Source organism: Polypterus senegalus, chromosome 10, assembly GCF_016835505.1.
Source record: "Polypterus senegalus isolate Bchr_013 chromosome 10, ASM1683550v1, whole genome shotgun sequence".
Lineage (NCBI taxonomy): Eukaryota > Metazoa > Chordata > Cladistia > Polypteriformes > Polypteridae > Polypterus > Polypterus senegalus.
In genome coordinates this window covers 42,950,645-42,964,959 of record NC_053163.1, presented here as the reverse complement: position 1 = coordinate 42,964,959, position 14,315 = coordinate 42,950,645, and the positions used below count along the sequence as shown (strand labels likewise).

General features: G+C 37.5%; 1 protein-coding gene across 1 annotated transcript in view; it reads left to right on the top strand.

The window, feature by feature from the left end:
* col4a5 (collagen, type IV, alpha 5 (Alport syndrome)) overlaps positions 1 to 14,315 on the top strand; it is a 481,130-nt gene that overhangs the window by 154,771 nt on the left and 312,044 nt on the right. The window contains exon 13 of the mRNA XM_039765771.1: positions 14,081 to 14,173. Coding sequence (XP_039621705.1) covers positions 14,081 to 14,173 — 93 coding nt within the window. The remainder of the gene's footprint in view (positions 1 to 14,080; positions 14,174 to 14,315) is intronic.

The following is a 14,315-nucleotide window of genomic DNA, read 5'->3' as shown; positions in this document are numbered from 1 at the left end:
TGTGTAAAAATATAAACAATTATGAAAATAACGTGACTTATTAGTGTGTTTTTGCAAACTGTATGATATATTTACCAGTGTGAGCCTAACTAGCTACATTTATATTAATAATATAAACAAGAGTACCAGGGATAAAGGGACTACAAGGACCACATGTATTTAAGTATAACTGTGCTTTAGAACGTGCTCAGTAATGAAGAGTCATCCATCCATCCATCCATTATCCAACCCGCTATATCCTAACTACAGGGTCACGTGGGTCTGCTGGACTCAATCCCAGCCAACACAGGGTGCAAGGCAGGAAACAAACCCTGGGCAAGGCGTCAGCCCATGCGTTCTTGTAAATTACATATTTAATAGGCCCTCTCTTCAGCTACAACAACACAAAGCATTTGATCAGCAATTGTATTTAGTTGCAGGCTGCTACAAGAATTGTCTATCACTGCACCTTACCCCAGTTTTTTTTATCTGCTGTATTCTTTTGTTTTTACTTATTTCTTTACTCATTGTTGTTTGGGTTAATAAAAAATATCAAGAAAAACGTAGAGTGCTAAAGTGTCAAAAACTGAACACCTTTTTTCACATTGATAGTGCAGTACAAATACTGGCTTATGGATGTAAGAAAGTACTACAAAAATATGGCATTGCAATCCTGTTGCTGATACTTTGTCAGCCTTTTGGTGATTTAGTGTAGCCCATTAGGTGTTCTGATTTGCACATGCTGCAGTCTTCAGGTAACTCTTATCTTTTTATAAAGTCTGACTGTGTTTAGTGAACACATACCACAATAAAAAAAAATAAAAGTACAAACATAAAATAAAGGGAAAATAAAAGATAAATATGCAAACAAACACCAAAAGAAAAGTGACTTAACTAAATATAAATAGTCGGTAGATTGGTAGCAAGCAACAGAAACTCTGAGGAAGGCACTTTATTGAACTTGACTTGTCCCTGCAAATTTTTTTTCTCAAACTTTTCAACCTCTCACTTTGAACTTTGAAACAGTAGTGCAAACTGCCATTCATAAAAGATACTGAATATTAATATTGACAATGCTAGTAGTCAAAATCTGTGTGCTATGAATTTTGGTTCAGTAGCTAAAAAAGGTTCACTGACAAAAGTGTGAAAGACATATGAGCGCCAACAAAACCGGGATGGACAAATGAGTGCCGACAAACCCGCTAACTGGTTTTCAACAAATGCGCGCCAAAAAAATCGCCAAGACAAAATCGCGAGAGAGGCCAAGAGAGTGGGACGCATACGTGCGCATTATGTACACATTATGTGCTAGGTTATAACTGTTATAACTGCTGATGGCATGCCGCAAACAAATAACTCAGTCAAGGGTTGGCGTAGCGTCGTATACAAAGCGGAATTACCAGCAGCCAGGCAGCCAGCAAGTCTAAATACGCTCAACTATCAAGACGTCTTGCTGCAATTCTTCCTCTTCATCTGCGTGCCGTGCTGATGGCATGCCACATCTTATAATATTGACTTCTAAAATAAACATTATTATATATGCTTTAAACTAGTAATTCATATTTAATGAAACCCTCGCAATTTTGTCGGCGCGATTTTGTCTGCGTGATTTTGTTGCCGCGATTTTGACGCCGCGTTTTAATCGCCGCTATTTTGTCAGTGCTCATATGTCTATCGCGCAAATGTCGGGTCACAGCTAAGAATAGTCCTGAGGCCCTGCAGGTGAAGAGCAGGACCCTTGAAAGGGTCTCAAATGAACTACTAAACAAGTGAATTTGGTAGATATCTGGGCATGAATTTTCTGGCCCTTAGTTAACTTAAAGGAACCTGTCTTAATCAATCCACCCTTACTGTTACTTTTGAACTAATGGGGATTCCCCTTTGTAGCAGTTTCCTCAATGTATGCTGTTCTCCGTGACATTTTCTATGTGTTTCTGTTGTTTTTGAGACTAGGTCTGAACACGTCCTTTTTCTCCAAACTGTCTGCAGCAAGCAATTTCTCTGCAGCAGGGTTTAATAAGGCAAACTTTAGCTTCACCCTCTTTTGATTATATGTTAAGATGTACAATATTCTACAACTGTTCTAGGAAAACCTTCCATGCTCACCTGCATTCAAACCCAAATGTACTCATACATTTGTTGTGGATAATTAAAACAGAACAATCTAGATGAGAACAGGCCATGCAGCCCAACAAACTCGCCAGTCATATCCACTTAATTCTTCTAAAAAAAACATCAAGTCTAGTTTTAAATGTCCCTCAAGTCTTGTTGTCTGTCACAATACTTGGTAGCTTATTCAGAGTGTCTATGGTTCTCTGTATAAAGAAAAACTTCTTAACGTTTGTGCAAAATTTAACCTTATCAGGTTTCCTACTGTGTCCCTGTGTTCTTGATGAACTCTTTTTAAAATTACAGTCCCGATCCATTGGGTTAATTCCCTTCATAATTTTAAACACTGCAATCATGTCACCTCTTAATATTCTTTTGCTTAGAATGAAAAGGCTTAGCTCTTTTAATCTTTCCTCATAATTCATCCCCTGTAGCCCTGAAATGAGCCTAGTCGCTGTCTTCTGGAACTTTTCTAGCATTGCTATGTCCTTTTTGTAGCCTGGATACCAGAACTGCACACAGTACTCCAGATGAGGCCTCACCAGTATATTATATAGGCTGAGCATAACCTCCTTGGAGTTGTACTCCACACATCATGCTGTATAAAATTTAGTTTGCCTTCTTATTGGCTTCTGAACATTGTCTGGAAGTTGATAGCACAGAGTCAACTACGACTCCTAAATTCTTTCCATAAGGTGTATTCTTGATTTTTATACCTGCCATTGTGTATTCAAACCTAACATTTTTACTTCCCATGTGTATTACCTTGAATTTACTGACATTAAATTTCATCTGCCACAAATCTACCCAAGTCTGTATACTGTCCAAGCCTTTCTGTGATGACTTAACCCAATCCACCTATCTTGGTATTATCTGCAAACTTAACCAGCTTGTTACTTATAATCCTGTCCAAATCATTTATATTTATTAAAAATAGCAGCAGCCTTAGCACTAACCCCTGTGGAACATCACTCTTAACATCAGCCAATTCTGGTAAAGTTCCTTGCACCATCACCCTCTGCTTCCTGTGTCTGAGCCAATTCTGCATCCAATTCTACACAAACATCACTGTGAACTTCTTTTAGTTTGATGCCCAACCTCTCATGTGGCACCTTATGAAATGCTTTCTGAAAGCCAAGATAAATAATATCATGTGTTCCTCATTGATCATATCATTTTGTTTCTTCCTCATACAATTCCAGCATGTTAGTAAAACTTGACTTGCCTCTTCTGAACCCATGTTGTTTGTTCAGAAAAACACCTGATACTTACCATGTCCTGCTCAATCTTATCCTTAAAAATTCCTTGCATTAATCTTCCAGAGACGTGTTAAGCTTACTGGCCTATAGTTGCTTGGATTTGCCCAGTCACCCTTTTTTATACCATTTTTATATGATGGTATATTATTTTTCAGTTTCAAGTCCTTTTTAATCTCCCCAGTGCACAGTGACTTCCAAAAAATACGTGTCAAGGGTTTATATATGTACCTTAAGAACGCTAGGGTAAATATTATCTGGTCATGGTGATTTGTTTGAATTCATCCTATTTATTTGAGCAGTACTTCACCCTCTACAATTTCCAAATCACTCATAACCTTCTTAGTAGTCCCATTTACCACTGGGAGGTTATTCAATTCCTCACATGTGAAGACCTCAGAAAAATGCATATTTAGAGTGTCCGCTATTTCACTGTCTGGATCTTTTAATTCCCCTTTACTATTCTTGATGCACTTCACCTCTTCCTTAACAGTTGTTTTACTATTAAAATACAGAAAAATCTCTTAGGGTTATCTTTTGCTTGATCTGCTTATTAATGGTTACCCTCGTGTTCTCATACGCCATAGATTCACTTTGGAGTTATTAGTCTTATATTCCTTATACAACAGTTATTTTTGCAGCTTCTTTTTTACTTTTTTATTAACCCACTACTGAGTTTTTTACAATTTCCAATTAATTCAAAATTACTGGTTCTGCATTACATGTAAAACATTTTAAATCTTGTTCCACTGCTTCTCAACTATCTCCACACTTAAAAGCTTATCCCAGTCTTTACCCCTTAGACTTCACCACAGCTGCTCAAAATTTGCCCTACCAAACTTAAAACTTAATTTTAGTCTTTGCCTACACACTCTTAACAAACAATGAGAATTGTATTATATTATGGTCACTTGACACTAGTGGTTCAATCACCTCTACACCCTAAAATTGTATCCTAATTATTACAAAATACTAAGCCCAGATAGGCATCACCTCACTTTGGTACTGTATTAACCTCCTTAGCGTTAGATTCGAATGTTACTCATGCTGTGACAACTGTGCTAAAAGCATTAGTCCTCAGTATTACTCGGGCCACTGTACAGATCCATGCGTAAGCGTTAGAAACGAGTACTCATTTAGGCTGTAAAAGTGCGGTCAGTGTTGCCATTCTTTGGAGAAATTATGTCTGAGTGTAGGTTATCACTAATTATGAAATGTCTGCACTTTACCAACAATGATGACTTTGATGGGAATACCCATTTAGCACCCAAAATTAAGAAAATGGGAGATACACCAGGCAATTGTAGTAAACTTTCAGAGCATTTACATTCCGGACTGCAATGTCAGCATCAATGAAAGTCTCATGGCTTATAAGGGCAGACTATCATGAATACAGCACCAAAAGAGCAAGAGTAGCCATAAAGCTTTACGAGCTTTATGAATCTAAAATGGAATACATTTGGAATTTGGTTCCATACTCAGGGAAATGGACAATGTTTGATCCAGAATACAATCAGTACATTGTTGCTATGTCATTGGTGCTGATTTTGATAGATGCTCTGCTGGATCAAGGTAACTGTGTAACCAGGGACAATTTTTATACTTCACCAGAGCTAGTTGACATCTTGCTACAAAGAAGGACTGGCACATATGGAACAGTGCGTCCAAACTGTTGTGGCATGCCTGAAGACTTTGGTAGAGCTAAATTACAGCGAGGTGCACTAGTAGCGTGGCCAAAGGGTAAAATGCTTCAGTTGAAATGGAAGGACAAGAAAGATGTTTGTCTGCTTAGCACTGTACATGATGCAGCTAAAGTCACTGTACAAGCAAAAGGCAACAAGCAGGTTACAAAGCCTTGTGCTGTGGTCGACTACAATAGCACAATGTGGGATGTAGATCGTACAGGTCAAGAAATTACATTCTATCCCGTTATGAGAAGGCAACAAAAGAAATACTACAAAAAGATTTTTCATCATCTGGTGAAACAGTGAATTTGGAATGTATTTGTGTTATTCAAACAAAACGCTGGCAAAACTGTATCTCATACAAAGTTTACATTTCCAGGCGTAGCCACATGCCCTCACTAAGCTGGGGCTCATTGTCCAACTGAAGAGTACTTGTGTTTAAATTCTGTTGGACATAAATGGTAACCGCACTTTCTTTTCTGTTCTGTCTATCCTCAATAAAAAATGTGTTTTACTGTATGTTATACTCATTTCTGTTGCTGTTATTTATTTGGGTTTTTGTTATTGCAATAATATCATAATTATGATCTGCTATATGCAACTCCAACTCACTTGCCTTTTTGTGATACTTCTAGAATTTACACAAGCTATTTTTAACGTGTTACTCATTTACATTAAAATTTTTGGTTAGAATTTACATAACTACACATTTTTATTTTTCCTCATATATAATTCTAATCCTGGCCTGTCCTAACCTTCCTGATCCCCCCATTCCCTAGTTTAAACAATCCTCGACTAACCTATTTATAAGCTTGTCCAACAAATTGGTACCCCTCTGGTTCAGATGTAACCTGTTGTGATGGAACAGGTCTCATTTGTTCCAAAGGAGTCTGAATGCCCCATAAACCTATACCCTTCTACACAAAAACAAAGTTTAAGCCACATGTTAAGCCTTCTGATCTCCTTAGTCTTACCTGAACTAGTGATTGGCACAGGCAGAACTTCAGAGAAGATTGCCTTGTCAGTTCTGCTCCTCAGCCTGGCACCTAACTCTTTGAATTTGGATTGCAGAACTGACAGACTACTCTTATGTATGTAATTTGTTCCAACTTGGACAATGACAACTGGATTCATCCCCTCTCTGGCCAAGATCCTGTCCATCCTTCCAGGGAGGTCTCCCAAACATGCACCCAGAAGGCAACACACCTTATAATACTCTGTCTCTGGAGAAAATGTGCTTCAATCCCCCCAATAATTGAGTCCCCACCTATCACTACCTCTGTGTTTCTGGGAACTGGCTTTGAGGTGCCCCTTAGGGTTAATCATCCCTGCCTACCACCTCAGAATCTTCAGAGACACCATCCAGTTTCCACAAGGACCAGAAAACGGTTTGACACTTCCAATTATGGGGTTGATGCCCCCAGACAATATGCACCATTTACCTTATGCCTTGTGACCGTGACCCACCTATTTCTACCTGTCTGGTCTGAAATCTCCACCCGTGCCACCTTAGGGGTGCACACTATCTCTCTAAAGGACACCTGCCAGGTCTGCCAATTCTCTGCTACAATGCAGGCCAGCCCACTCCTCCTCCAATTGAGCGACCTCTGCGCCTGCAAGGATGGATCAACTGGTATCTCCTGCAGATGTAGCCCTCCAAGCCATTGTCTAAAAAGTCCAACATCCAGCAGGACTTGCATTGCACTGGCTTCATTATTAAAATTTGATTTAGGATTACTAAAACTCCTTTAACTTTTTTTTTTTAAATTATCGTAAATGGTTTAATTTAAATGATAAAACAAAAAAAATTTAAGCCAAAGAAATTAAATTCTAGAACTGCTATAGCTATTTTATACCTTCTCACTCCTTAAGATCCTGTAATATTCTCCCTCTCAATTGCCTGCTGTTTGTCCTTCTATTAGGTTAACATCACACATCTCTGTGTGTTCTCTTAACTTTCCAATCCTCTTAATCCTTACTTTAAAGCTGTCCACTTGCACTGTATCTATTCCCCCATATCAATCTTGTCTTCAGCAAGTGAAATGCCGGTCCACTTGGGTTGAGGTCATGTGAATGACTTGGTCATTGAAGAATATTCTACTTCTTTCCCTTGTAAAGCAATTGGTTTCCTTTCACAGTATGTTTTGTCTCATTATCAGTCTGTACAATAAAGCATCATCCTATCAGTTTTGCAGCATTTGTCTGAATCTAAGCAGTGTATAGCCCTATACATTTCAGAAATTATTCTGCTACTTCTGTCAGTAGTTATATTAGCAATAAACACTAGTGACCAACTTCCATTGGCAGTCACACATGCCCATGCCATAACACTGTCTCTACCATGTTTCACAGATTATGTAGTATGCTACTGATCATGAGCCATTCCTTCTCTTTTTCAATCTCTTTTCTATCCATCATTCAGGTAGAAATTGACCTTAGTTTCATTCATCCAAAGAAAACATTTCCAAAACTGGACTGTTTTTTTAAAAAAAATATTTTATTTTAAAGTCTAATCTGTCCTTCCGATGTTTGAGGCTTACCAGTGATTTGTACCTCCTTGTAATCTGTATTTATGTTCATGAAGTCTTCTCTTGATTGTTGACTTTGGTAATGATAAGCCTACCTACCAAAGAGTGTTCTTGGTTTGGCTAAATGATATGAAAGGGGTTATACTTCACCAAGAGAATAATTATTTCATCATTCAGCATAATTGTCTTCCATGGTTGCCCAGGCCTTCTGGTGTTGCTCAGCTCACCAGTTCCTTCCTTCTCTTTAAGAATGTACAAGATGGTTGATCTGACCACTCCTGGGGCCTCATGCTTAATGCCGTGCGTAGAATTCACACTAAAACATGGTGTACAGACAAAAGCGGAAATGTGCATACGCACAAAAAAATCCAGATGCATAAATCTGTGCGTACACCAACTTCCACGTTCTTCCGCAACATAAATTGTGAAAAGTAACACACTTGCACGCGCATGCCGCCACACCCCAACTCCTCCTCAGAATTGCGCCTCTTTGAATGTGCAAATCATAAATAGCCCTTAAGCTCCGCGTTCTTTGAAAAGACAATAGCAAAAGTACGGAGGAAATAGAAGAATTTCAGTGAATACCAAGTGGAGGCAAGGAAAAACATACTATTTGTTGGCGTAAGCAGTGATATAAATAACAAAAGGAAGTTGAGCGAGTAACACAGTGGCGGAGAAACTCGAAAGTTCAAGTTCAGATAGTCGCAAAGTGTCCAAAATAAATAAGAAGTGGTCAGATATCAAAGTCGCCGTGAAAAGGTGAGCCATAGCCCACCGTCTGAGTGTCATATGGAAGCGTATTAGGGTACAGAGAAAAGAAAAACAAAAAAGGGACACAGTTGAAAAAAATGTTGAAAAACTTTAATCTCGAAATTTCCACTTTAATCATGTACTTTATTTTGTCATCAAAGTAGAATGTCATAAACTTCATCCTAAAAGTGTTTAATTTACTAGTTTCTCAGATCCCATCGTAACTAAAGTAGCTCATTAAATGCTTCTTTCTATGTGTTCTTTTATGTGCTGTATGTGTGTGAATCACTATATGCTTCTTAAACAGGCTTTCTCTTCCGCTGACAGGACACAGAAGACATTACATTCATGATTGCTCTCTGAACAATTCAAATATTAAGATGTGTACTTGATAAATAATATAATTTTCATAATGTATTAAACATGTATTAAACATGGTGAGATGGTGGCGCAGTATTAGCAATGAGCTGGCGCCCTGTCTAGTGATTGTTCCTGCATCCTGCAAAATGCTCGCTGCGCCGTGCGCAACCTTAGATGAAATAATTTACTGCAGCAGTACTTTCTCTCTCAAAAGTACTAACCTTACATTCCTTTGCTTCATTTTCTTTCTCCAAGTAACCAATTGCCACTCTATCAGCTGTGTAATAGATGCCAAGCCATCTGTAAACTTAGAACGCTGATTCTTCAAAGCGTTTATGAAACATTGAAATATCTTCGTAGTACATGTTTAATTAGTCCATCCATCTATCCATCCAGGTTGCGCCAATCCCAGAAAGAATACCGCACGAGGCAGGAACAATCCCTGAATGGGGCGCCAGCTCGTTGTTAGCGCTGCGCCACTGTGTCTTCACATGTTTAATTATTAACAATATGCATTATTTTAATGAAGTTTAAAACTTATATATATAATGTAATAAACATGCTTTACTGCATTTCATCTTAAAAATGATATCAAGAGCTCCAAGAAGATAGCGCTTGGAAATCTAAATCGACTTAAAAGCCAGTCATCATCATCGTAAATACGCTCTTTATAAAGTGACTCAGGTTGTTCAACAGTATAACTGTAGTGCATGTTTACAGTGAGTTGATTGTACTTGTAAGTACAAACAGTTCTACCAGGAACAATTGATGGACTGATTGAGTGCATTTAGAGCACTTGGGATGAAACTGTTTCTGAACCACAAGGTCCCTACAGGAAAGGCTCCAAAGCATTTGCCTATGGGAACAGTTCAAATAGACTGCAGACATTGGCTGAGACAGTGTGTGCAAGATGCTGTATACCGATAATCCAATCAGCTGCTGTACAGCCATGATTCGACACTCAGATACAGTGGGAAATAACTAGACAAAAGCAATGATGTTATTTAGAATAGTTTGGCCAATTAGTGCACCATTATATGGTTATGGGTTGATTACAATGAGATGCCTTAAACTAATAAACGATATGCGGTTAATTTCAGTGCATTTGATAAAGCAATGTGAGGGATTTGAATCTAAAAACTAAAGGGAAACCACACAGGAACAGTAGCACTGCTTTGACGTTGGGTGCTGCCAGTTTGCAAAACCGAGCAGAGAACTTGCGTACTCAAAGGATTGAGCTAGCGTGAAAATGTGCATGACTTTACGGCAAGTTTAGTTTTTATACATCGCAATGTGAGCGTGGAAACGGGCATACGCAACATTTTTGTGCATATGCACTGTTTATACATGAGGTCCCTGGTGTTTATACTGTCTCTCTCAAGAGTTTGTTTTGTTTTCTCTGCCTAATGATGGCCTGTTCTTATTTGCATGGATAGCTCTTTTGACCTCATATTGAGAGTTCACACAGACAGCTTCCAAATGCAAAATACACACTTAGAAGCAACTGCAGACCTTCTACCTTCTTTATACTTAATGAAATAATGAGGGACTTACTCACACTTGGCTATGAAACCTTTTGGCAGTCAATTGTCCAAATACATTTGAGCCCCTGTGAAATAGGTGGCCATGTATAAAAATGGTTAACCTAAATGGTTCAAATGATATTTTTGTTAAACTCTTTGAATTAATGCTAAGCCTACACTTCAGTTATGTAATGATTTTTCATTTTAAATCCATTATGGTGGCATAAAATTATACAAATTTTATCACTGTCCACATACTTATGGACCTAACTCTATTTCTCACACTGTACCAATTTTTGGTTTGCAACTAATGTACATTGTGGTTCACCACCATTTTCCATGTACATTACACACATTTGAGCACATACATATTTTTCAGTGTGGCTAAACCAAGAAATGAGCCTGGAGTCGGTGGTGAAAAACAAAAGATAATTGGACTTTTGTTTCACGGCTTGTGCAGGTTGTTCACCATCTAACAAAGGTCTCTTTCCAAGAAAAAGTCCTGTCACCATTGAGAAATGACACAATAGTACAGTGTTTCACCCTAATCACAAGATACTAACTTAAGCAATCCATTCTATTTTTCCATCCTAATACAAAGGCAGAGGGAAGGTGAATGATAGATTATTGCAAGCTTTGCATGGAACTAACAATAGCTACTAATTTGTAGTTTCTGCTGCAATACACTTTAAACGAGAGCTGCTGATTAGTCACTTTAACACATGTAAGTAACGTATTAAAAATGTCTGCTACTAAATTTTAAATGCAACCATTAAATGTATTAATCTGCTTAACTTAACCTTTATTCACATGTTGTTAATGAAGTAGCACCAAATAAATCCATGTCTATTAATAGTAGTAGCGGGTCATCAGTACTTAATCATTTACTATGTTGTTTCTTGATAATCTTCATCCACAAACAACAGTATAGCTGCCATCTGTTATCTATAATACATGATTGTCTTGTAGTGCATACTGCACTGAATCAGTAAGAGACACAATCCGTCCAGCATTTTCCTAAACATCATTTCATATATTCAGTAACTTAAAAGTATAAGAGTAAGTAAATGTATGACTTTATTCATCTTCTGTAAAAATTTGACTTATTATCAGTCCCATGGATGACGAATGCAGGCAAAGTTTAGTGTTTTAAGTAGTGCTGGGCAATGATCAGAATTTTTAATCATGATTAATCACATGATTGTCACAATAATCACATTGTTATGTGTAAAATTCAATAATTCAATAAACTCAAAAGTAGTGTATTGCATGTATTTGGTTTGCAAACACTTTAAACAAATGAGTTGCTTTTTTAACACCAGTATTCCCTTTACATAGTAGCAGTTAAAATATTTCTTGTAAATCTCAACTTAAACACTAATGTAATCAGATCAAATATAAAACCAAAGCTATTTGCCACTGCCATGGCATTAACGTTTTATCTAGTTTGTTATAGAAAAGCAAGTTGCCCTTAGAGTCCAGAGCCACGATCATATTATAACAGGCACCTTCTGAGCAACAGCAAGTTAACATTTCTAAATCAGTTTTCTTTTTTTATCTGAACAGATCCCTGCAGAAAGAAACGTCTTCTTTTATCATGGAGCAGCATAAACAGTCTATGTTCAGTAGCAACTCTTTGAGGGATAATATTTTTTCCAAAAAACTCAGTTTTCTGTGCACAAAGGAATGGTTTCACAAATAAATCAAAATAAAACAACTGTTTCTACTTGTTGTGCCTGCTGTCAGTGTCTGTTTGTAGTTTGCAGCAGCAACGGCTTGTCGGCTCAATGGTCAGCAGGAATGCACAGTGGGCTGGCTGCCTGGCTGTCTTTGCGAGACAGGTGCGAGGGGGTGGCAGTAGCAGTGAGACGCAATATGATTTGTACCTCCTGTCATCGTAAGTGTTTGTCCTCCCATGTGAATGCTGCCATAGGTGCATCAGCTACACAAACGTGTTCAGCACCACAATCAGCTGGGGACCGATCAGCTGATGCCGGTACCTCACTCTTGTTTTCGATTTACATCTCCAGGTCACTTGCATCAAAATTGGAGTCTGACAAATCAGAGTCTGATTCATCGATAATACAAAAAAGTTATCCAGTTATTGCTTTGAGCATTCACTTTGGTATCTCTCCACATGCCATTTTAGAAGCTGTTTGCTCTTTGCTACTCATGCACATGCAGGCAATTGAGGTCAAATCAACAAAGCTAACTTTCCTTCTAGCAAAAGCATATCAAAAAGTACTGTAAGAAGAAGATCACTGATCTGTAGCGACCGCTAGTAAGACTGAGGCTTTCAAAATAATAATAATAATAATAACTGCGTTAATGTGCGATAAAATAATTGTCAGCATTAACTAATTAATGCGTTAACGCAATAACGCGTTAATAACGCATTAACTTGCCCAGCCCTAGTTTTAAAGCATACAAAATTTTTAGCTCCTAAATCCTATCAGTCAAGAGAAGTTGATTTTCAAGCTGAGGTGTTTAACACTAGAAATATAATTAATAAACTTGCTTAACTTGGAAGAGTTTGAGAATCATAATGTAACTGCAGTTTCAAATGATAGCGATGCATTTGTTGGAACAAGTCATCGTCTGGGTATCATCAGTGCACCTAATATAAATACATACACACTGACACTTTATTTGAATTATTATTATTGACTGTTCATAAACTTTACAACTAGTTGGTAAAAACTGTCCCTGAATCTACTAGTGTGAGTGTCAATGGCCCTGTAATGTTTGCCAGAAAGGAAGTGTAAGAATAGCAGCTGTGCAGGTTGCCTGTGGTCTGTCTTTATCCAGTTTGCCTTTCTAAAACAGCATTGTATAACTCCTGAATCGAGGCATCTGGGTTCCAGTTATGTTCTGTGCCACCTTCATTCAGTCCTTTACATTCTTGAGCCAAGCAAGTGCTGTACCAGCATGTTATGCTGCCAAAGAGGATGAACTCTGCTATGCACCTACACAAGTTCTTGAGTGCAGATAGAGAAATGTGAGGTGCCCTCACATATCTGAGGAAGTAGAGGTGTGGCTGAGCCTTTTTGACAACAGACAAAATGTGTTTTGCCCACTTTACTTTGACTGTTAATATTAAGTTCAAAAAATGTTTAACTTTTGACAGCATATCCTTCAGTGTAAAAATCAGTATTGTCTGTCTTCTGCTTTCTGAGTATATGACAAGATACTTGGTTTTGCTGATGTTAAGAGTGAGATTATTGTCTTGTCACCACTGATACACCAGGTAGATCTGGTGGTGACCTTGGGAAATGAACTTATATTCTGCTGTCTCTACTTGTGCATTCCAATAAGCAATGAATAATAAATTAATTGGTCTACTAAAACTGTTTATTGTGGAGGACTATTCCCATGATTTTACATTTATCACTAAAAATTGAAATTTTAAAAAATTTGCTAGATTATAATACCAGATTGTGCTCTTTGCTTAATATTTAGTTTTATTGAGGTGAAACAAAGACATATTTCTATTAATTCTTCTAGTGTAATTGCCATTAATTAGTCCCAAAGAAGAGTTTTCAAGCTATTTGAATTAAACCTGGTACTCTCTAGTCAGGAAAACTAGAAATGATTGGATTCCACATTGAAATCATTGTAAGAGAAATCATCAAATGGAGAGTGGTGATGTTTTGTATATTGATTACTGTATTCAAGAATTTCTCTGTATTCTATGTACGTAACAATACTGACCCTATAAACCTTTTAACAGATAAAATTTTAGAGTAACAGGTTTAAAAAATACATGACTTTTGTTATAAAATTGCTCTTTTTATTTATCTGAAGTTAAACAGCTAATTTTCTGCTACTTTTTGTACAGTACATATTTTTACTTTTTATGTAATTTGCTATGTCACATCTTTTGTGCCTAGGGTGAAAAGGGCCTTCAAGGTCCTCCCGGTCCTCCTGGTATTATTGGAGAACAAAAAAGGCCTGGTGATGGAGATCTTCAGAAAGGAGAAAAGGTTAGCTACATTAGTCTCAATAAGTCTTATATTATTAGTAAATATTGTGAAGAAAACAATGAGTATTATTTTCATATACTAAGTAGTAAGATGCTATGGACAATAACGGATGTTCCCCTGGTCATGTCTGAAGAATGATGAG